Source organism: Solea solea, chromosome 18 (genome assembly GCF_958295425.1).
Source record: "Solea solea chromosome 18, fSolSol10.1, whole genome shotgun sequence".
In the NCBI taxonomy this organism is placed as follows: domain Eukaryota; kingdom Metazoa; phylum Chordata; class Actinopteri; order Pleuronectiformes; family Soleidae; genus Solea; species Solea solea.
Window position 1 is genome coordinate 7,379,373 of NC_081151.1, and position 24,521 is coordinate 7,403,893.

Consider the following 24,521-nt stretch of genomic DNA (forward strand, 5'->3'; position numbering starts at 1 on the left):
AGGGGTCATTTCTGCAGTGCTGGGTGTAAAATCTATGCGTGTTTGAGTTTACCTCGTGTTTGTATTAGCTTCAGGTTTTCTTAAGTTTTTAAATCAATACGGTGATAAAATATTGATTTAACCCTCAGGGCCGGGTCTAATATAAGTCACACTCATACTTCTAAGCACAAAAAAATTTTGTTTTTTTAAAAGCAAGCAATAGATACCAGTTTCTTTGTCATGATGCCACCAAGTTTTTAGATTAAAATAAATAATATGAATTACTTTCAATGCCTGGGATATGTCGATGATGAGCAGCAACACTTGTGACAGCGCCATCTAGTGGAAATAGCAATTTTTTTCTGCATATGGTGGCAAAAGCACAGCTCGACACTCAGGTATAATAAAAATACATTATAGTATTTATGCTTTAATGGAGGTGAGATGAGAAACTGCAGTTTGAATGGGTTTCAATGGGACATTTTTTGCGCTTAACGGCACGAGTGTGACACCTGTTTGTACCTGCTGTGTATTTTACATTCATGTGGAGGATGAAGCTGAGCGTACATGTCTGTTGCTGTCCGTGTGTCAACAGTGAACATGTAGACAGAAAAAGAGAAGCAGGGGGGGGCAGAAGTCAGTATCAGAAGCAGAAGTCAGTATCAGGAAGATCTTGTACAGTCGAACGCATACATTTGGGAGTTGATGTATTTTCGCTGCGCGGACCTTGTGAACTCAGATAAAGCACAAAGATGGGGGTAACCTTGACGGATACGTCGGAAATTTCCAGACAACCACGCACTTTTATTAGATTAGAGCCGAGGAGGAGAGTAGATGAGGAAAAATCTGGAGGGAGCAGATCTTGGAATGGCAAATGCTGCTATTTCCCCCTGTATGTCAGGGTCAGGCCTCCACAGCCACCAGATGTTTACCACCAACCCAGCTGCTTTCTCTCCCTCTCTCTCTCTCTCTACCCCATCTTTCTCCCTGATTTTCTTCTTCCTTTTTTTTGCCTTCCCTTTAAAGCAAGTCCTCCCTGTAATCATGCACAAACGGTCTTTGAAGTGAGTGGAATATGTCCAGCTTTATGATAATATGCACTGCTGCATGTTCCTCGCAGAGAGGAGGAGAAAGTGGAATAAGTGTGGTTTGCTATATGTTAATTATTGCCTCGCTCCCTTTTTTTTGACCCTGCACGTGTGTTGTGTGTCTGTTTATGGATCCAGTTATATGACTACACTGGCATGTGTGTGTGTGTGTGTGTGTGTGAGGGCCAGTTTTCTTAGAACCTCATTTCTGAGGGACTGTGTTAAGTTTAGGGCTAAGATCTGAATCGTTAGGCTGCTAATGCACAGTCCTTAAAAGGATAGCTGTGCAAACCTGTGTGTGTGTGAGGCACTTCCTCCTATAGATACAAGGATGGAATTTGGCTCATCCTGAGTTCAAAGGAGTCAACGCAAAGCCCTATGCTCACCAACAAGTGCCGACATGCCTCCCTCTCTCTTTCTCTGTCTCTCTCATTTCTCAGCTGCTTAGACCATCAAACAATTCACCTATTTCTTTGGTGTGTGTGTGTGTGTGTGTGTGTGTGTATGCCCTGAATTGGAATAGATAGGGGCTCATACTATGAGTGCAGACGTGTGTCTGGGAGAAGACATGACAAGAAGAATTGCGACGCGATAAACTGCTGTGACTCTATCGCTAAAGTCCTTTTTTTTATAGAAAAAAGACACTTACAGTACATTTTGTGAGACTACGTTCATTATATCCCTTTTAAAGGTCTAATAAGTTGGGAATGATATGAAACAAACCACATTTTCCTTCATAGACGGTATATGCTTATGTGCACGCTGAGCAGAATAAAATGAAAATATACCATTTATCGTCCATTCATTAAATGTTTAAACATTCAGTGCGTTTACATGCACAGTTTAATCGAGCTAAGGCCGTAGTCCGACTAAGGCGGGCAATCGGACAACTTGTGCGAGTGCGAGTATACATGCTTGTGCGTCTGACTCCGCCTCCGTAGGTGGCACTGTCACAGAAAAACAAATGGCAACTGGATCGGGTCAAAGAACACCAAGTCCGACTCCAGTCCGACTAAGCGTATACATGCAGGAGTAATCGGACTATGAATCACATTATCCAGGTATGTTAGTCTGACTAAGACTAGCGCGATTTTAGTTGGACTAACTTGTTTATGTGACATTTAGATCATTGTTTTAGTCCGACTAAGAGTAGCTTGATTTTAGTCAGACTAAGATGTTTACATGACATTTAGATTATTGTCTTAGTCCGACTAAGACTAGCTCGATTTTAGTCGGACTAAGATGTTTACACAACATTTAGATTATTGTCTTAGTCCGACTGAAATCCGACTTTAAGCATGCATGCAAACGCATTAAGTTGCTGTTGCTGTATACACACAAATGCTCCCTCAATCCTGGGCTGACAGCATTGCTTGATATAGTCCATTTTGGGATAGAAATAATAGTTTTTAACAATAATCAAAATCAACAGAAGTTACACACTGTAGCTTTAACATCAGAACGATTTTAAAGATTACCTTCAAAGTCAAAACCTACTTTCTGTTGCTTTCAGCGTATTCAGAAATGTAAAACCACAGGTCAGAGACAAAAGCTAAGTCAGGGGAACTGTAAAAGTCAGTATGATTTGTCCGATGCATGCCTTTGACTTTTATGGCAAACCATCCTGTGATTATAATTTCAGTCTGGACCAAACCGGCGCGCTGACCGACCTTCTCTCCGACCATCCTAGTGTCACACTCCAGCACAGGCAAAGACACATTGCACACTGTGATTTTCAGTATTTGGTAAAGATATTAAATATTTGATCTGGCATTTATCTGGCATCTGTGGTATGTCCAAAACAAGCGCCTGATTCAAAACCCCTGTGTGCTCCAGCGCCATCACTCTGTCTCTCTGTGATAAAGATGAATTGCTTCCAGTTGCTCCCTCTCTTTACTTACGGGCTTTGTCCACAGCACATGTTTGGAGTACCACTAAATTGTCTGAGACAAGGAAGACGCGGCAAATAATTCAAGACCCTCCAGTGGCTGAGTCGCTCTTTTTTCCCTCCCTTTGATAAGATGGATCAGTTTCCAGTTGTTTCCCTGAGATTCTTTAGACCACGTTATCTAAATCTCTGTGTTTGTCATGTCATGTGTTCCTACTTCGTGAACTCCTTCCATTCATGGCATCACGTCATGATGCTTGCTGGGTCACCACCACCAGCACCAGCACCACCACGGCCGGGTGGTGGGAGTTGGCAATCATGGCAGTGGAATGTCGGTGACTCAGGGAGGTGGGACCGTGATCTGGTTGGCCGTCGACTTTGTCCCTGACATTTGTGGAAAAGGAGCCGGCTGCCATTTCAAACAATGACCCGTCAACTCTGACCTTCGACGGGAGGCAAATTGCTCGCGTACAAAATCACAACATGGTGGGACGCCAGCTATTGCACCACGCTCAGGACAATCAGGGCATTCAGAGCGGTCGACTCCGACCGAGACTCCCGACTGCACTTATCTTTGGTTTGATATGAGCCGCGCCTCTGAGAAAAGAGGGCAAGGGCAACGTGAGCAAACGAGTTCATTTGCCCCAAAGTGAAAAGCTGTTCAAACTTCTTGAACTTTCCCAAATCAAATATTCGCTGTCCTAAAACTGGGCCGACTGAGCACGAGCAGGGAGCACGGACACGCTTTCTGCTGCCGTCTATGAGCTCAGTCACACATTAACCAGATATTATGATAAGGAGCTGGCGGGAGGTTCGACACATTTTGTGTTTACAGGACGAGCCCCTGACACGCTCCAGCAGCTTAAGTGAAGTTTGTGCGATGCATCATAAAATATACAGTGCATTATTTACAGTAACCTATTAAACTTTGCTATAATCTGCAGTCTCACCATTAGATGGGAAACCGGAGAACCCGCAGAGGTGTGAGAGTGAATGGCTGTTTGTCTTTGATGGAGGATAAAGCGGTAGAAGATGAATGGATGGATATTGTTTCCATCGACAAATCTAGTTCCTCCACTTTAGCTTCACTGAATGAAAGAAATCAGAATTTGAAAACTCAGAATCTAAAAAAGTAAACATTTTAAGCTCCTTGTCTAAAGCAATATTGGTTAATTTAAAAAATAAAAAAAATAAATGTGGGATCTTTAAAGCTGTAGTATGTGAGTTGCAATCATTAACCTTCCTGTGTTTCTGTTTTATTCCAAGACAGCAAACAGGGGCGGAGTTCGGAGGGGGCGAGTTCACTCTCAGCCCTGCCCCCGTATACACAATGCTCCCTTAATCGGGTCTGATAGTGTTGCTTTTCAGATAAAGGATCCTCTTAGAGCCATTTTTTGGTTTATGCGTGTGTTTGTTTATTTTATATGTTATACCTGGAAGCCACAGTAGGGGGTGCAGGAAATTGGTAAATAGAATAGCAGGTAATTACTCAGCAGGTGTGCTGCTTACTGGGGAAGTGACACAGTTTTTGACCGTCGTCGGCGTTGTCGTCTACTACTAAGTACCGGTACAGCAGCCCCTCAGTGGCTTAGGCTTGTTTTGTTGTTTTTATTTTGATAAAAACAAGTCACTATAGATCCAAACAATGCTCCATTGTTTCTGTTCACAAATAAATCAGCCATATAAAAAAATACACGCTGCAGCTTTAAGTTTACCGTCTGTGCTGCTGATGACAAATGGCTCTACTGAAGGAGTTACAAATGCCAGATGGTTCCACTCAGTGGTCACTGGTGGGCACCAAGGCAGCACTGTCACCGCTTCAGCACTGATGTCACCGCGCGCTGCCCGGGAGAACAAGGTGTAGATCATTCCAGATGAGCGATGGTTACTCATGTAATTGCACAATAGCTGACTGAGGGTTTTCAACCAGTACCAGTATGTTAGGAAAGTCACCATGGCGTCAGTGAACTAATGTAAAACTCTCAACTGTCATCACTGGCTGTGGTCGACATGGGAATCTGGAGGATTTTCTGCCAACAGTACAACGTCAACAACGCGCCACGCTCACCAGAGACTTCCTGCGCTGGCCAGTGTTTGTCATGACAACAATGACGCCAGTGATTCAGTGATTCAGTGCAGGGCCGCTTACGTCATGCGCGCCAGTCACAGTCCAAGCCCATGTGGGTCTGAGGAGCCTCAAGAAACTCAAGCAGTATCAACTCATTCCCTGCACCTGAACAACAACAAAAACAACAACCCACGTAAAATACAAACATGTGAATTGACTCACGTGACGAATAAAACATACCGATGTTTTTATTGCGCGTATATAAAAAGACAATAAAGTGCACTCAACTGAGCAAACACACTTACAGAGTGTGTGTGTGTGTGTGTGTACACAAGGAGGGGACGATGACGTGCGGGCGAGACATGAGTGTGTGTGAGGACAGGAGACATCACGGAGACTTAATATTGTTGAAACATCTTTATTTAAACTTCAGACAAAGCAACAAGTCAGAGAAAGAAAGAGACAGACAGATTGTAAGAAAGAAAGAAGGAAAGAAAGGAAGAGAAAACCATGCCAATAGAATAATTATCGCATCTCAACCACAAATCTCCTCCGCGCAGAGGAAGTAAGTCAAAAATAAAAGTCACTTATTCCTTTCTTCTCGTCTCATAGTAGAGAGATCATTTCAAAGCAGAAGTCCCACATGGCTTCTTTCTCTCTGTGTGTGTGTGTGTGTGTGTGTGTGTGAGAGCACCTGGACATTTTTTTGCATAGAACCACAAAGTTATTGACCACAGACATCCCATCATCATCATCATCATCATCTTCCAACAGTTCTTTTGAAAAAAATACTGTCTTCATGAGAGTGTGGCAGCTGACACTTCCGTCACCGAGGTCTCTCATTATGGCATGTTTCATTTACTATTGTTTGTGATTGTCAGGTGGGTGGAGCTTCAGATTGGGTCAATATCCGCCCACTCTCCCCCCCTACTCCTCCACTGAAATCCACTGTGCATCTAACAAACAAACATACACACTAACATAATTTACCCCCCTGCCCCGAGCCACACAGTGGCACAACAATACAAACCATCGACAAACATGAAAAAAAAACAAAGCCATTATATATCTATATATGCATATATATATATGTATACACATATACACATATAATGGCTTATTTTGACTCTTGTTATAATAATAGTTTCATACACAATCAGGCACATTGACAAGAGCAGCAGGAAACTCAAGGCCTTTCAACATCTACTCGCTCTGTTTATCCCTTCTACTGCAACTACTGTGTGTGTGTGTGTGTGTGTGTGTATACATTACACACACACACACAAACTGCAGGAACCCCATCCCCATGGCAACAACTGTGACATGAGTAGCAATAAGTAAATAACAGAGTTAAAGGATCACTTCACGCAAACTGACAAAAGAAAATGTAATCATATGTAATAATAATAATGATAATCATAACGATAAAAAAAATGTAATAAATAAAAAATAAAGACGACTATTGTTGAGATGTCTGTCTCCGTATCGGCACAGTGGGCGTGACATGGCGTCCCGGTACTCCATGTTGTGATATGTTAATGTCATTTTTTCTATTATGAAGGAGATTCAATCACGGCTATTGTCGTCAGATGGCAGCTGGAGTCCAGGGGATATAATATATATGTATATATATATATGATAATTTGGAAGTACTGATCCTTTACGAGGCGTCCCGACTGGCGTGTTTGGTTTGTGTGTTGCAAGGGAAAAAATGGACATTAAACAAACAGTTATTTACAACAGGCAGGGACAGGAAATAAAAGTATTATTAACCGTTTACTGTGCAGTCAGTGATGACGTCATACGGTAATAACAAGGTGATATAACAGTGTTACTTCCAAAGTAGTAACTTAGTGTGAGAGAATGAGAGTTATTGTAGATATAAGACCCTTCACATGAAAATGGTTATTACCACATAGTCCTATTGTCCTGACACTGTCATGTAAAGTGTTACCAGTGAGGACGATGATGGAACACACAGTGGAGACAGTTCTCATTATGTGCATATATATAATTACAAATGTTACAGGTGGAAATGTGTGGGCAACTCTACCAGAGAGTTAGAAAACGTCACGTCAGCGTGTTCACATCTCTCACTCTGCCCTGGCAGGAAAGAAACGCCGACGACTCCTTTTTTTTCTGTGGCTGCAGAGGGAGGAGTCAAGTGGCGGAGCGTCCACTCCCACAGCGTCCTCTCTAAGAATAGACGGGGGGGTGGGGGGTCAGGCCGTGCAGTGAACTGAGCTCCCTCTCGGAGAGGCCGGCCGGCCGGCCGGTCGCTACGCACCGCGCGTGACAGCTGATGACGTGCAGTGGCGCCAGCCGGCCACAGAGAGGTGCTGCCGTGGCCGCTCACATGCGGTTACGTGCTCCCACTCCCTGAAGGTGACAGAAGTTTAACAACTTCCTCGACCAGAGACACAGTGACGGGCCGCACAGGCAGCACGTGTTTAATGGCAGTGTCTGTCTGTCTGTGATAAAATAGAGCAGCTGACGGTTGTGACTGTTGTTTTTTTTTTTAATGGCGGTGAGTCACTATCCTTATCTCTTTCCGTGTGCCTGTTTCTCCGACTCGGAGAGTCTATTTGTGTACCTGTAGCAGAACTGATGATTGTCTTATGGCAGGATTGTCAGTGCACCATTCACAATGACACTTGCATGGTTACCTTTTTTTTTTTTTTTTACTGGATTCTCGATTTCCTGTCAGAGCTTATACGGTAGTTCTCCCTCCATCGGTAGCTTTGCTCTCACAGTGACACTGTAGTACATGTGCTGTATGAATACAGATGCGTCTCTGCACCAAACACACAACTGTACTGGTCTGCGGTCGCACACACACAAAAACGTCTTGTGAGGAGACTCCAGAGTTGTTGGAAAACAGATGCCACAATCATTTTCTCTCCCCCTGTTTTTCCATTCCACGTATTTTTTCGATGCATTCATCTTTAGGGACTCGGCTTCCTGTTTTTCAGGATGAAAGGCCCAGGAATTCCAAGGAAGGCGCTTAATTTATGCCGTTAGATCGGATATCACCAGCTTTTCCATTTTATTCCCAATCTCTCCAGGGACTTGAAGCTCCTCGGACTCATAGTCGTCATCGAAAGACCTGTGAACAAAGACAAATTCTTGTTAGCATTAAAACATAATCCTGTTCTGTGTGCGAGTATTTCATGCATATGCGTGTGTGTGTGTCGCACCCTTCATGTAGCTGTTCATTTGCAGTCTCTTCTGCGACCAGTATCTCATACTCCTCTGAGGCATATTTATCCCAGTCAGAAGGCTCTGGACCTTCACTGTCAATGTCCTGCAACAGCACATGTACAAGACAAAAAGAATAAGCATTACAAGAGTAAAAATAAGATACTGAGTAATGAATTAATCTGTTAAATTGATAGTTTTAATGAAGAAGTAGGTCATTTCTGCCTCTAGGGGTCTCTCATTCAAAACATGAGCAAAAGACCTTGTTTGAGGACATGAGGAAGCAGCAAGGGATCATGGGAATTGTTGTCTTTTAAAATAAAACACAAAATATAACATACTGGCTAACTAGTAGTAACAAAGCAGGTACTGGTTGGGGTAGTGTTGTGGAGGGGACATTGGACTAGAAACACAGTAACACCCTGAAAAGATCTCCAGTTTGTGACAAGGCTGAGAGACACTTAAAGGAATACTTCACCGATTTGCATTTAGCTAAAATTTCCCCTGAGTCGAGAAATATCTTCATTCTTTTTTTTGTTACGTGCCCACCAGTGACACTTGGTCCGGGCCTTGGTCAGAGGCTTGAAACTGCCACGCTAAACGGGGAACGGGACCTCATTCCCAGAATGTAAACAGTGTCAGCCATCTTTGCTAACGGTTACGCTAACAGGACTAAGAGTCACTGGTGGGCACGTAACAAAGAAAAGAATGAAGATATTGCTAATGTAAACAGTGTCCGCCATCTTTGCTAACAGTTACGCTAACAGGACCAAGTGTCACTGGTGGGCACGTAACACAGAAAAGAAGGAAGATATTTCTAATGTAAACAGTGTCCGCCATCTTTGCTAACGGTTACGCTAACAGGACTAAGAGTCACTGGTGGGCACGTAACAGAGAAAAGAATGAAGATATTGCTAATGTAAACAGTGTCCGCCATCTTTGCTAACAGTTACGCTAACAGGACCAAGTGTCACTGGTGGGCACGTAACAGAGAAAAGAAGGAAGATATTTCTAATGTAAACAGTGTCAGCCATCTTTGCTAACAGTTACGCTAACAGGACCAAGCGTCACTGGACATTTTCGCAGCTTCTCCTTTGCAATTGTTGCTGAAAATGACACAAACCTTTTGCACAGCAAACGGATCCCTCTGCTCATGGTCCAGGTATTTCTCCAGGTTGAAGAAGGTGTCGAAGAATATGTGCGCCATCCGACAGCGCTTCAGATCGCTCAGGGTTATCTTACCTGGAGAGAACAGCGTCAGTATGTGGCGTGATCAAGAGTGGCATTTCATAAGAATCATTTTTATATAAACAGGACTAAGAGTCGGCACAAAACCTGGGCTCTCGGGTTTGACGAGGTCGAGCATTTGACAGAGCAGATCCTGGAAGGGCAGAGGCTCGATGCCCATCCTCTCCATCCTCTCACACTGCTCCTCGTAGAAATACTCCAGTTCAAACATGGACAAGACTCCGTCACCATCTGTGTCCATGCACCGGAACCAGTATTCAATGCTAGGGAGAGAAATGATCCAAATTATCATTCCCCAATGAATTAAATAAATAAATAAATAAATAAATAGTGCAGCATAAAACGTTGTGACTGTTTACCTGGTGGGGTTTTTCTTGTCTTCCTCTGATATGAGGAACCAGACGAACTCGGCATAGCTCATGCGTCCTTCTCGCTGCACCGCATTACCCCTGGAGACCGGAGAGACAGAGCCTTTTCACATTCACTGCCGCCATTCTGGTGAAGCAATCAGCTCCTCTGCGTTTGTTTAGGAGTGTGTTTTTGTGTGTGTGTGTGTGTGTGTGTGTGTGTGTGTTTCCACATACCGAGTGACGGCCCCTGAATACAGTCTCTCAATGATTCTTCTGGAGGAGGCTGTCGGAGGAGAGAAACACAGGCTGATGTGTCTTTGCTCAAATACACGACAACAAATGCAGATTGTTCTGAACGTCTGTCGTTAGCTGTAGGTGACGGTCACTACAGTAGAATACAGTGACTTTTTTTTATCTCACACCAGACAGCATGGAAGTGCCGCTGAGGACAAACAGCTGCTGTTTTCTTAAAACTTGCACCAGCTCGTGAAAAACGTCAAACAAATGGAAAAATAACAAAATCCAAAGTCTGTCTGCTTCTGATTCTGGATCTGTACGGACATTCCGAGCCATATTAAATTAGCAAATCAAACAAAAAAAAAATCTTGAAAACATCATGTCATCATTTCACAAGAGATTTTATGTTTTTGGTTTTAAAATCCTAGTTTTTTTTGTTCCCCTCTTAAAATACTTGACATCTGGTGTGGACGTATTTCTCTGTGGATGTGGATGTCCTCTGCTCGGGTTCATACCGTGGTCATTGTATCTGGAGAGGTCCTTGGGGTCAATGTAGAGGTCGTGGTCAGTGTCCAGCTCCCAAAACTTGCAGTAGATGACGTAGAAGTGCTCGTACGAGAAGTAGTCGGTGATCTGGTTGATGTCGTCCTCCTCCTCCAGCAGGGCCAGGGTCTGGAGGAAGTTGCTCCGGCGCAGCTCCATCATGGTGATGCGACCCGTCCACGAGCGGTTCACGATGTAGAATATCCGCTGGATCACCTGGGGGAGGACAGAATCAGTGACATCTAGGACTGAGACTGCAGAGAGGATGTAAAAACTCTTCTTCGTTGATTTATTTATCAGTTTTATGTGGGTGGAGCCTTTTTTTAACTAATGTGTAGTAAGCTTCATTTATATTTATTTTTTATAGTACATATGAAGGCTCCAATAACAACATAAGCAATTATACACTTCTACAAACATACTTAGTAGTAGTAGTAGTATATTCAAATTCTCTTCCTAAACCCTCTATCGCCCCCCTGTGAACCTCTCAGTAATAACCACAACACTGTGATATTTCACCTGGTGTTTCATTCATACTTCAAAAAAGTTACAAACTACAGCTTTAAGTGGCACAAATGCATTCATTTTAGAGTTAGACATAAAATCCAATTAATTTACAAACTACTTACATAATAATATAATATAATGTCTTCAGTTTTTTTGGTGGGTTTGGTTCTGTTAGATAGACACAATTCAATTTAAAAATCAACATAAACAAAGAACTGTGGTTAGTTATATTTTCTTTTCATTCTGCCTGATTTTATTTATTTTTTATTTTGTCTTGTTTTGCTTTATTTATCTCTATTTATACAGTATCTATTAAACTTGTTTGTACACACGGTGGAACCGTAAGTTGTATGGACTCATTTTCAAAATGTTACATCAAAGCCCTGACGTCCATGTGAATTCAATGTCTTCCTCACCACCATGTGGGAGACACATGTCCCCAACAAGAGTCCACATCTGACACCTTTGTCCTTCCTTCTTAACCTTAACGAGACCGATCTTTAGCATTAAAGTGGAAACAGGAGGCTCTGCCGTCCCTGAAACACAACACTAAAGCTCACTGAAGAGCAAATTAGCATGGATTTCCGGGTACATGGACCTCCCAGGGTGACTCATGTCTCATACAGTAGTGGGTCAGCTGGCCAGAACTGAAGGAAGTGTCTTAATATGGACATGTGAGGGGCCGAGGACAGCAGCAGCAGCAGCAGCAGCAGGCTGTAGGGGGCGTCAGTGTTTCCGTGATGTCACTGCACAGTCATGTATCAGAGCAAAACCCCCCCACCCCCTTTTCTGAAAATTTAATCCAAACTTTTACTTTTAATCTGTTTATTTCGTACTCATTTTGTTTGTTTTAACCATTTCTTTTAACAAACTTTACTTCTGTATTGATTTCTTATAATTCTGTATGTGTTGTTTTTAAATGTACTGCCTTCTCATGTATGTGGCATTTGATTTTTGTAGCCACATACAGTGGGACATATTTTAGGGTTTTATGTTTTTATATGTGGGTGACTAAAGCTTATGAGAAATAGATAAGCTAAGAAATGTTGTCCACAAACCAACATTTTCAGTTTTTAATGATTTCTTTATTTTTATGGAGCAAAGAAACCAGAAAATCTTCATATTTAAGAAGCTGAAACAATCATAAATCTTGTTTAAATAATGAAAAAAAAGTTGACGATTACTTTAGTAATCGATTAATAGAGTAATTGTTTCAGCTCTAATTTACTTGTTGCTACTTTACGTGTGACGCTGTCACATTGTGTAGAGCAGACTCCTCATAAAATAAATGACAGTGATCTATCCACCCAAGTCCACTTGTAGAATAAAACACTTAAAGCAGCGATCATATCTCACTTCCAGCTATTTACCGTTGTGATGTAGCGGGAATGGAATTCAGGTGCATCTTTCAGAAAGGTGAGCCCAGGGTGTGTATCCACTATATCCTGAATAGAAAAAAACACACAACACACACACAAAAACAGGAAGAACCAGAATTAAAAAGGCAGAAGTTTGAGTTTGTGGCGTCCGCAGAAGAAAACATTAGGAAGACGTTTACCTGCAGCAGAGGAATGAACTCCTCCTGCTCCAGGTAGCGACAGCCAGGTTTGGCCAACAGCGAAATGAACCTGGAAGCATCGTCGTGGCAACTGTGCAACAACCTGCGAGCAGGGAGGGCAGAGGAGAAGGAACAATTTCATAACCTGGTGACAGACGAATCAATAATAATAATATAAAAAAAATGAACAATTTGTCTGTCTTACTTCCTCCAGGTCGCAATGAAGGAGTGAACGGAGACAAAGCCCGTCCTCTCGCCACCTGCGCCGTAGAACATGGGGGCCTTCCAGTAAAGGGGACACCCACAGGCCTGAGTGCAGACAACGACAAAGTCACACGGAGCACGTTTACACTGACACTGAGGAATGAGTGTGTGCTGTGTTTTTAAAGTGATTTAAAAAAAAAAAAGGAGAGGAAACATAAAGGCAGTATTGTATCGTAACGGGACACTTTTATGTGAGCGCTGATTTTCCGAGAAACGCTATGCGGTGAAGCTGAACCTCTTCAATATCCCTCTTAATAGAATGCCAAACATCAGGAGCTCAGTTCAGACCTGGTATTACATCTGTCCTCGGCCTGGATGTTGTCCTTCAGATCCACACGTGATCTGATCTGGTGTCATCTCCCTTTATTTAAACACACGCTGATGTCACGGCTGTTTACAAGACGTGTCTCCTGGTCAACGTGTGTGTGTGCGCGCGTGCGAGTAAGACAGGATAATATATAACGTTAATGCATGAGCGCGTGTGTATCTAAACATGTGTCCTCAAAGCACCGAATGTGGTCTCTGGGATCAGATCTCAGGATGAATTTCAGAGCACAGGCGTCCGCACTGACCTTAGCGATCTTGCCCATCTCGTATATGTCCGCCTTCTCCTCCTCGAACTCCGTGAAGGCCGCCTCGATGGCAGCGATGGCCGCGTCGTGGTTGGCAGCCGGGCCCAGGGCGGGAAGCCCGCGGGGGAAGTAGAACCTGGGAATGTTGACGGCAGGTGGAGGAGGGGTGACGATCACCGGCGCTGGAGGAGGAGGGCTGGGTGAGCGGGGGGTGTGTTGTGGGGCAGGTGTGTGTGGTGCGGGGGCAGGAGTGGGAGCTGGAGTTGGAGCTGGTGGAGGTGTGCCTGGTTTCTTATCTGGTTTGGACTGGACCTGAAAAGAGAGAAGGGCGATCATATATGGGAATGTATAGTCCTATAAGTCCTAATTCGTTTTATTTGTAATTTAAGTAACAATCATTAAATACATGTTTCCAAACAAAGTTGCATTAAAAGATGAGACGATCAAAGTCAGTCAATTAACAACAGTTTCAATGTCAGGGAATCAATCAATCAAAGCCTCAAATAGGAAAGAAAAGGATAAATCCGCACAAACTAACAAACCAGCTAAAGCTGCATTAAAAGCACACTTATTAAGATATCTTAAAATAATCAATACATTATTTCGGAGCACACATCTAATGCATTGTTCTCTCTTCTTTTCCTAGCTTTAAATGAAATGCCTTAAATACAAGAGACCTGATTTATAATTAGTCACGCAGTCAGTCGAACAAAGCAGTTCTGACCTACAGGACAGAAATATTTATATTAACAACAAATGACATTGACCTTGAGAAGAGCTCCGAACACAATTCACTCATTAAAACATTCAAACCGGTCGCTCATTTTGCTGTTGTGCATTAAATCTGACTTTCACAACACAACGCGGACCTTCTCACAAATGAAACACACACCTACTGTAGCAGCTTCAACAGCAAAAGCGGCATTTTAAATAGTTTATTTCTTTACCCACACACTTATATTATTTACGTTATTACTCCCAATTGACACACATGGAACGAAATGCCCCGTCAGCCGTGAGTAATATCTCTGAGACGATTCTCAAGTGACTGCGCGTTAATGACAACGACAGCAGTGAGTGAGCAATTAACACGTTTTCTCATCAGTATACTCGCGCGGGCGGACAGGGGCCTACTGTGAATGGTGTGTGTGTGTGTTGTGTGTGTTGTGTTTTTTTCTCAAGGGCCTCCACACTGTGCGTATTGAGCAGGACAGCTGGAGCTAGAGTCCTCCCCGTCTCTCTCCTTCACAGCATTCATTCTATCACTCTATTCCTGCACCTTCTCTCCTATTAATACACTGCTGGTATCTGCTCAGAATAGTCTGTCGTCACTCTGCGTGCGTGTGCGTGTGTGTGTGTGTGTGTGTGTGCGACAAGTCTCATCTACTGCATGAGTACTTCATGTATGAATGTGTGTAAACAATGACTGAGACGAGCATTAAAAGACAGAGAGAGTTTGAGTTTTTGGTTCGCGCTCGTTGCACCGACCGACTGACCTGCTGCTGCTGCTGCTGAAAAGACTTGAGCCGCTTCTTGAAGCGCGAGGGCAAGACAAAGTCACACCCCCTGGCCAGAAAGGCCAGTTCCCCCCTCAAATCTGGGTCCCTGAGCATCGACGTCTCCTTGATCATCATGGTGGGGGACGAGACTCGCAGCCCCCCACCCGAGAGAGCCACCGGTGCTGCTATCGACACAGTGAGCACAGGTGGATCGGTCTGTCCGGGAACCAAACGATCGGCAGGTGAGAGCAGAAGAAGTCTCACCAAAACAATCCAGAAACAAAGTCAAACACTTGGTCCCTGTTGGCGCTCAGAAACACACACTCTCTTCCACGCACACACTTCAAATGTGCGTCCTGTGCGGCACTAATCCAGCGGTGGATCTGTGTAAAAGAGATGTTCCTAGAATCCCCAGCGCTACTCCGAAGGCCAGAGGGCAGAAACCACGACGCGGGGCTGTTTTTATGGCAAAACTGCAGCCCTGAATGGCAACTTCAGTTTGAGGCAGAAACCCCCTCTGGTGTTCCCCCCGTCAGCTGTGGATGTATGTATTTGGTGCAGCCTCACTGGTGCCTGCTGAAAAACTGCACTGAGAAACATGAGCCATGCCGGGATCTGGCAACACACACGCAGCACACCGGCTGTCCTGAGTATTAGGCGTGGGGCGAGGAGGGGGGGGGGGCTAACATATCTGCAGGATCTGGGCACTCGTCAACACCCAAAAGTGGCAACTTATAGAGTGGAATAGTAACGTTCACAGGAGCAGACAGGAAGTTCGGATCGATGCGTGAGCGCGAGTGCGTGGAGAAGAAGCCGTAAGCTGAAATATTACAGAGGTAATTGTGGCCGGACTGATGCAGTAAATCAGTGAGCAAAGCACCTGTTGTTCTCTCTGTTGACACGCAGTCATTTCACTGGAGCGGCTCACCGACTCAAAGTATTTGGAACGACCCGGTCGAGTAAGGCGGCAGTTACATATCTTTTAAATTACTTAACTGTCTAGGCCAGTGGTTCTTTATTATTTTCGGTCATGCCCCCCCCCAGAGGACAGAAATGCCCCCAAAACTGAAATACTATTGAGAACCTGATCATTTTTATTTATTTATCTGTTTAAACCACTGTTTGAGTTGTCCTGCCCTGCCCCTCACCGCCCCACTATTTGAGAAGTACTGGTCTAGGCGATCAGAGGGTGGATCAAGGTGATTTCAGCAAATTGATAGGTTTATAATACTTTAGTATTTTAAATCTCCTGGTGATTTGGATTATTTGGTGCTAAAATATACATTTTTGGAGATGAATTCTTTTAAATAAACATTTTTTTAACTGTTTTATTAGGCTATTTTTTTGGAACTCTGTGTGTAGTATATAGTGTCCGTTTGTCCTAATTATCATTGTTATGATTATTAATACTACTTTTTACCAACATGAATATCCTTATCATTGATATTATCACTACTACTTTTTTAGTTTATACTAGTGCTGAATAATTTTGGAGAAAACATCCAAAAAAAAACCAGTATTTAAGTGTAATACATATAAAATGTGATGGAGCATTAAATGACACCATTAAAACATGAACTAGTATCAGTATTCCATTGCAAGAACGTGAACGTGCGAGGAGATTTGAACCGTTTGCACCATTTTTTAAGGATAAACACAATTGAACAAGAGGAATTTGGTCCGGCAAACTAACGTATGATAAAAATAGATCATTAATCAATCGTATAAACGACAATTTGCCACTACAACATTCTCCATCTGCCTGGAAGCCTGGGGTCTATCCTTTCTCACAGCTATGCAACACCAGGCCAAAACTCCTTCAGTGCCAAGTTACACCAATCAGAGACAGGGGATCCCTCAGGACACACAGCTGAGCCCTTTTATAAACCTGTCCATCTCAAACCCGGACATGAACCGAGACACTAGACCATTGAAGCGTTAACACACACACACACACACACAGTACGGCATCAGCGCTCGCTGGTAAACTGTCAGAGAACAGGAAACAAGTCCGTTTCTCAGTAAACACACGTTCCACTGCGGAGAGTCTGGTGCCATCTAGTGCTACACAAGGTTTCATGAGCGGCTTCACTCCACTCATAAAAACAGATGGACACATTGAAATAGAAAGACATCAGCGGTGTTGGACGCAAACCTGTCAGGAAGTAAAGGAATCATTTTTCAGTTCTCATTTTCCTCTCCTACATCCTATATATTCTTTTCTTACTTAATTACTAATCGTTACTCCATGTTTCTACTGTTTATGACACAGAACACGGGGATTTACAGATGACTACAAGAGGGCATTTGCAGGCGTGTGAGTGACCTTCCAAAAAGTGAGTCACTTTGTGTGTTAGGGTAACTCCTCTCAGTTCCGTGTACGCCCTACTGAATTCTTTGGAACAGTGATCCCACACACACACACACACACTATTACACATAACCCACTTCATACCTCCCTGAAGAAGAGGAAAATAATATAAATATAGTATCTCATGTCTATCAACAAATGAACAAAATGTTGTGAAAACTAACTTCTCGACCTCATCTCTCACTTCTGATCACTGGACGTTAATTGCCACCACTTCCTCTGCGCGGCCTCATCGGCCGAACCCGTGCACTTGTGGCATCGCAGAACTCTCGTCTAAAGAGATTCACGTGTGAATGTGAAAGTGTGAGTGTGTATGTAAAGGGAGCCAGAACACATGCCACGGGGCAGCTGTGTGCTCTTTTCCTGTCTGTCTGACTGACTGACAGGCGGCTTAAACCTGCCCTCGCGCAAAGTCTCCGCCCCCTTCATCCTACAGTAAGTTTAACATCAAACAAAGACGTTCTTTAAACTATCGCATCAGTTCCTTTCTTCCTTGTAGATATTTTTCCTATACTAGGGCTGAACAAGTAATCATTTTTAAATCAAAATTGCAATTTCTAACAATAAGCAAATCACAAAGGCTGAAATGTTATTATCATTCTACGCCAATTTAAAAGTATTATACATACATAAATGTTAGAAACAATTGTTGTACTTGTATTAGAATGGAGTAATTAGTATTTGACGGTATCTCATGTGGTCATTTTGCTTTTAATCTTAAAGTTTTTAATCTTAATCTTAATTGCTTTTAAATTAAAGAGCCAGAAAAGGTCCTGTGAGTAAGTGCTTTTTCCCCAGAATAACTTTCAATATCTGGCATTTATTTACAACTTACTTTAAAATACTGTTTTAACAATTTAAAATGAAGAAAAACTAATTTTTCTTTTGAAAAAACACCATAGTTTTAAAACAACATTTGTTTGATTTTTTTTTTTTATCTCTCCGATATCCGATCCAGTGATTTTTGGCCCGATACCGATACTATGTATCGTATCGGCTCATCCCTGTAGTTTTAACAGAAGAAAAAGACAAACAGAAAATGTTCTTATTGGGAGTAACAATGCCCAAAATGAAGATATACCGATACGATGGGGAAGCAGAGAAAGGACAAAAAGATTATTGGATTGTGGCAGGGAGAGGAGAGGTGCTAATGGAAACCTAATGGGGGAGGGGGGGGGGCTGAGCAACAGGTGTGCGAGTGTGTGTGCTGAGTGTTATGTCTGCAAGTGCTTTCCTCTTCCCACTGCACAAACCTAACCCAACATCATCGCTACAGGAACAGGTGAGTCAGCAGCAGCAGCAGCAGCAGCAGCAGCAGCAGCAGCAGCAGTCTTCCAAGACACTGATGGAGCAAATGCATGATGTGCGGCTGTCCCACAACAACTGCTGCCTTCATCTCACTGTTAAATACACACATTAACACAGAGACATGTGTCTTATTTGTCATGTCAAATGCCATACCCTGTGTGTGTGTGTGTGTGTGTGTACTTGTTTCCTCTTTAGGGCCTTATGATTAAACAGTGACCTTTCCTCATGGACACCAAAACCAGGTCTTATTGAGGCAGAACCTCATTTCTGAGAAACTGGTTAAGTTGAGGGTTAATATTTGAACTGTGGTTAAGTTAAGGTTAAGGTTAGACATGAACCGGTTATGGTTCATTTACGGGATAACACTTTGTTTAGGCTGTCCAAATGAATGGAAGTCAACGCAGTGTGCCAAGAAGAGTGGCTGCACTAACCTGTGTGTGTGTGTGTGTGTGTGTGTGTGTGTGTGAGTCAAGTTCACAGGAACAGCTTCTTCCAGTCTTTCAGAGAACTTAAATAGTGTGAACATAACAACATCCTAAAACACACACACACACACACACCTGCTCTGTGAAATTGGCTGTCTGTTGTGTGTAAAATTATCTGTATAAATATAGCCACCAATTTCACGTCTATTTCTGCCTCAGGCACCAGGCAGATTACACACAGATGTACACTTGACAACACCCACACACACACACACACACACACCAAACTAAATGACAAACTACACGGTCACGGTCATATATTAGTACATTTCTTAATAAACAAAAAAGCCCAGACTAATATTTTGATCAGCAAAACTAAACTTAACTTGAAGACAGAGATGTAAACTCCCCCACCCACACACACCCCCATCTTTGTGATTAAACACAAACTCACTTCAGACCAGGCCGGCCAAATGCCATCTCCATGGCAATAACCCTTTCCCTGGATTGAGTGGCGGGTGGAATGCTCCCAGGGTTACCGTGCCAACAGCAGGAAACGCAATTCACTCCGCTGCTCTATTCTTTATTCCCAGTCGTCTCACTTCCTCTCAAGGACACACACACAAACAAACACACACACACACACACACACACACACAAAACAAAGCTGCCTTTCGGATCCCTCCTCTGTAAACTTGGGAGAATGGACCGCGCTCAAGTGCCGCTTCCGCAATAGATGAAGTGTGTCAGTGCTGGGCCATGGTCTACCTCACATCCGCACCAGAGGAGGACAACATGGGAACGGTTAAAAACACAGCTGTGGAGGCAGAGCTCTGGTCTGTAATAAAAGTGTCACAGGCTCAAGTCAAGTATTTTGTTTTCTTTCAATCAAGCCACTACATTTAACTTCTCTTTTACATCGATACGGAGAAAAAACAAAGCTGTGCTTCCTCACACATGACACAAAGACAGGCCTAATAGCAATTTCCATACCTACTAAAACTAGTGCACATGCTTCAAACACTATTATTTAAAAATAAATCACTGGATCAAAACCGATATTTGGTCAAAGTACTTCTGGCAGCGGCCAAAAAGTCAATGACCAGGAAATGGTGTAAGGAGGAGGACCCGACTTTGAAGAAAAGAAATAGTTGATATGGAAAGACTCACTCATATACTGAAGTAAAATGAAGTGAAAAAGGACAAATGGACGACGTATAAGTCCCAGAACAGAGACACCGATCAGCTAAGGTGTTTTAAAGAGGTAAAAGCTTGGAATGTGACCTTTATCTGTAAGAATTACATTTTCTGATAGTGGTATTGGATAAATAAAACGTGCCATCACGTCATTCTTCTCCCTTCTAACTCCAGACTTCCGCATAATTTGTGCCAAACACCAATGACGCTATGAATGCTAACACGCTGACGTCGTGGCGGTGGTATTTTGTTTACAATATTAGCCATGATCTGTTTAGTAGGACTGGTAAACAGCATTCTTTTGCATAAACCAGAGTACTAAACAAAGATGAGAAGTCAGGGTTTGGTGCCAGATTTCACCATCATTTGTCTGACACACGACATTTAAGACAGACAGGGTCGTAAAAGTGATTCCTTATCTATGTTGAGATTAAAGTTGATCAAAGATTCATCCTCTAGGCAACCAATTCAATGACCTGCTGCTATGACCGGACATGAACTCTATAAAATGTTAAACTTAATAACGAGAGGAGTGGCATTCTTTGTAGGAACTGTGAGTTATGGTACCTCTTTACTGCCTCTTTCTGGGAGGGAAGCCCAGTGACATCATCAGAAACAAAAAAAAGTCAGAGTGATTCATTTCCTTTAGTGGGAACAGCAGCCTGTCCACAAGTAACATTCAATAACAACGGGCTGCAATTGGCCAGCTTGGCGCGGTATTGTGTATTTATACACATGGCTATCAGGTTTGGATCGTTTTGTGTTACCTTTTAATGGCTGCCTCAGTATTTAAAGTGAGTGAGCTAATCCTACATCAGCACTAGTGATGGCCCTCGGCCTGAAACGGCAGCAAGTGAGCGCTACAGCGCAGGGAGAGACGCCGCACCGCAGATGAAAGTGCAAATCAGGCTCCTGTTTCCTCTCTTTTTTCAGATAGAGGAGTAAAGATAGACCGGAATGTGAGGAGGAAGAAATGTGTCAGCATAAATGAATAGCTACTGCACAGGGGCATTCCTGTGTCGCTGCAGCAAACAGTGACAGTGCGGTAAGACTTTAAAAATAAGCCTTAAAGGGATATTATATATATTTTCACATCCGACTTAAGACACCCCTCTCGGCAACTCATGTGTACGAGCCAGTAATATTGCACAACAGTTTCCTCCCAATAGCCATTTCATCATAATGTCACAATCACAGCAGATGTTTGGTTCCCACACTTGTTTTGCGTCAAAGGAAAATCACATGGAAGCAAAGGAAAGTACGGTTTAATATAACAAAGGTGCTCTACTTGGTAAACTACATGGACAAATGAACACATTCTGTCTCCTAAATCCAGGGGAGAACTGGTGCCAGTTCACCAACACTCCTGCAGATGGAGCTATTCATTCTCTCCATATCAAACAACTGGAGGAAGCCGACACCGGTCCCTGTGATACAGTGGGCATGTAGAGTCACTAGAGGGTAGCAACTCTCTACATGTTACCACATCTGGTAACACACACACACACACACACAGAAGATACTGAGCCTGAAAATCCCTAATCTCACTTCATTCAAGGGTAAAATTCATTAAATCCCTTTGTGGAAACAATACTCTTGTAACCAGAGAGTAAAAGAGTTGTAGAGTTGTTTTTGTTTACAGCAAAAAAAGCAGTGTTGCACTACACAGCATTGGGAATCAGTATTTAAAAGAGTGTAATCACATATTTACACTTCTAAAAAAAAGTTTAAAAATAAGAAAACAAATGTATGAGCTGTTTGAGTTTGACTCCCACCTATTTTTTTTTTTGGTTCCAGGAGAAAACCCCCGGCTGAGTTTGGGTGGAGCTGGGGTCAAGAGTGAATTATACGTGAGAAGGGGAGGTGGAGTTAGACGAGGAAGCTCAAGGGAGACTGTGGAGGAAACACTGGAGAGTCTCTTCACACAGAAAACACTAAACACACACACACACACACAAGGCCAGTCACACCCACATGAACACACTCTGTGACATAAAAAAAACCATCCAGGTTCTATTTGCTATTCCCTGGTGCCACGATTCTGTGCAACCCAGTGCAAGAGATTGCACAACTTATATTCTGAGGTAGGGGAGTCCCACCATGTATTGTGCTGGTTTCCATGACGACACAGAGGGAGGCCCCACATGCAGCGGTGACGCATGCCGAGTTAAAAACTTTTGAGATGAAAAGGTAGCATTAAAAAAAAAATCCCAGTAAGGCTAACGTGTGTGTGTGTGTACACTGGGACCAGCAGCTGGATTATATCCCAGACTGCACCAGCAGTAGTGAATTATGATGTCAGTTGCACAAAAGTGCTGTGTGCGTAGATGTGTGTGAATGTGCTGTGTGTGTGTGTGGATATCAAGGCTGGGTAGTGAATAATCCATTGTCCGGTCTAACCTTGAATGGTATGAGCTGTATTGGAAAACGCCTCTCACACATAGCAACACCAGCCACTGTCTGTCAGTGCATTGTGTGTTTGTGTGTGTGAATGAATGTATTCATCTGTGGGCCTGTGCACCTCAGCTGAAATGGGCATCTTTCCACACTTGACCAAGGGTCCTGCTGTGACCTTACTTCCTGTGGAAGCAGGACGAGGAATGATGTCACCCTTGCTCAGCCTAGTGTCAACAACTGCACTCCCACCCACCCCCCAAAAGTAGCTTATCTCTGTTCTTTTTAGACTGGAATGAATCCCTGTTCTCTTCCAAGCCAACCTCTCCTGCTGTCTCGCAGACATGCGCTCGTTCATTTGGCTTTCCCCGTCTCTCTCCCCCTCCATCTCCCATTAACTCATCTTTAATGACGTTTCGATCCTTTCCCCGAGACTTTCTCCTCCAAAAAGTGGCAGGTTTATGTCTACAGGACGAGCGGTTCACTTGTCTTGGCCGACTAAATATGGTCAGGAAATGTCAGAAAGAGAGGAACGCCAACAAGAAACTACAGCACTGGAAGGCCCTTGCGTAGCATTTAAGAGAGGCATCAATAAAAGCTGTGTGACCTGTGATTGCACTATTTTCAGATCTAGACACAATGATGAGATATGTTGCTATTAAACAAAGGCATAACTTTATATTACTTCATGGAAATAGACAGTTTTTTTTTTTTTTTTACATTCTCTTACCAGGTTACATCGTTAAATTACAGCTTGTATTATTTCAACTATGATAAGCAATTATGGTCCAGAGCAAGGTATGGACAAATTAAAGAGCGCTATTGTAGCCTAGAATCACTCAATTCAGCAGAAGGTTAATTAAGCCATCGGAAAAGCAGCTCTGGATGCAGCCAGGTAAAACACAAACACAGAGGGAGACATGCTCTCAAATGTCTGTTCTCACATTACCCAAAAAGTGAGAGAGGGGTAAAGAAAGAGGCCGCTGACCTAAAAGCACCGCAGGCAGATTTAGTCGACTCCCCTCTCGGCGTCCCCTCTACTCTGATTTATATCAGCTGGCTTCGTTTGTCTCCATGGAGATTAATGGGTCTGCTTTGACGGGTGTAGAGCGCCAGTTTGTCAGCAGTCAACATGTGTGCACCATACCTACACACAGATATGGACGCGACTGTCTGATGCCAGTGTCACCCCCACAGAGCTTAACTGAACTGAACCTCGCATCAAAGCGAAGCCCGACCGCGAGCAAAACACGGATACAAATCTCCGAGGCGGCGCCTGAAAGTAGCTGTGTGCGAGCGTGAGGGCATTTTCTCACTTGTGTGTGTGGGGGCTTGCCTTGTTTACAGTTTGATTGGCAGTTTAATGGGCAGTTAAGGCCGCTGGGGGGGAGGCGGGGTTGGCTCTGAGGATATATTAGCATAATTCCCAGAGTGCCAGAGTGGGTATTAGGTGACGGGGAGCTATTCCCAAACTCAGCTGTGACCCACAGTAGCACGGGGTCGACTTACCCTCAGTTAGACATGCGGTACATTCTGTACGTGAATGCACGCCTGTACATTTAGTAATACGCACGATTACTTTTGTAAATGTAAATGCACCTATATGCATGGACACCTGCACATGTAGGCAAAGCCCGGACGTTCACACACAACACGCAAACAAACATGCGCACACACACACACACACAGAGGTCCATTTACACTGTGGCGACAGTGCGTCTGTTAGCGGGATGCCATAGTACAGAGGGGTGGACAGATTTAGGTCTCTGTCACACCTAACTCTGCCAAGAAGAGAGGCTGGACAGTAACGATACCATTAACACTTAG

General features: G+C 43.4%; 1 protein-coding gene across 3 annotated transcripts in view; it reads right to left on the minus strand.

The window, feature by feature from the left end:
- Positions 1-5,809: 5,809 nt before the first annotated feature.
- The window catches only part of ppp2r3a (protein phosphatase 2, regulatory subunit B'', alpha), a 57,535-nt gene continuing 38,823 nt past the window's right edge, over positions 5,810-24,521 (minus strand). For 2 of the 3 annotated variants that reach the window (XM_058614782.1, XM_058614784.1), the window contains exons 3-13: positions 13,501-13,812; positions 12,870-12,973; positions 12,665-12,767; positions 12,477-12,551; positions 10,572-10,815; positions 10,054-10,102; positions 9,829-9,918; positions 9,557-9,732; positions 9,345-9,463; positions 8,221-8,327; positions 5,810-8,129 (exon numbers count right to left, since the gene is read on the minus strand). In XM_058614782.1, the coding sequence (XP_058470765.1) occupies positions 8,033-8,129; positions 8,221-8,327; positions 9,345-9,463; positions 9,557-9,732; positions 9,829-9,918; positions 10,054-10,102; positions 10,572-10,815; positions 12,477-12,551; positions 12,665-12,767; positions 12,870-12,973; positions 13,501-13,812 (1,476 nt within the window). In that variant the 3' untranslated portion in view covers positions 5,810-8,032. Of the gene's footprint in view, positions 8,130-8,220; positions 8,328-9,344; positions 9,464-9,556; positions 9,733-9,828; positions 9,919-10,053; positions 10,103-10,571; positions 10,816-12,476; positions 12,552-12,664; positions 12,768-12,869; positions 12,974-13,500; positions 13,813-14,996; positions 15,632-24,521 lie in introns of those variants that run through there. The other variant, XM_058614785.1, reaches the window with a different exon arrangement.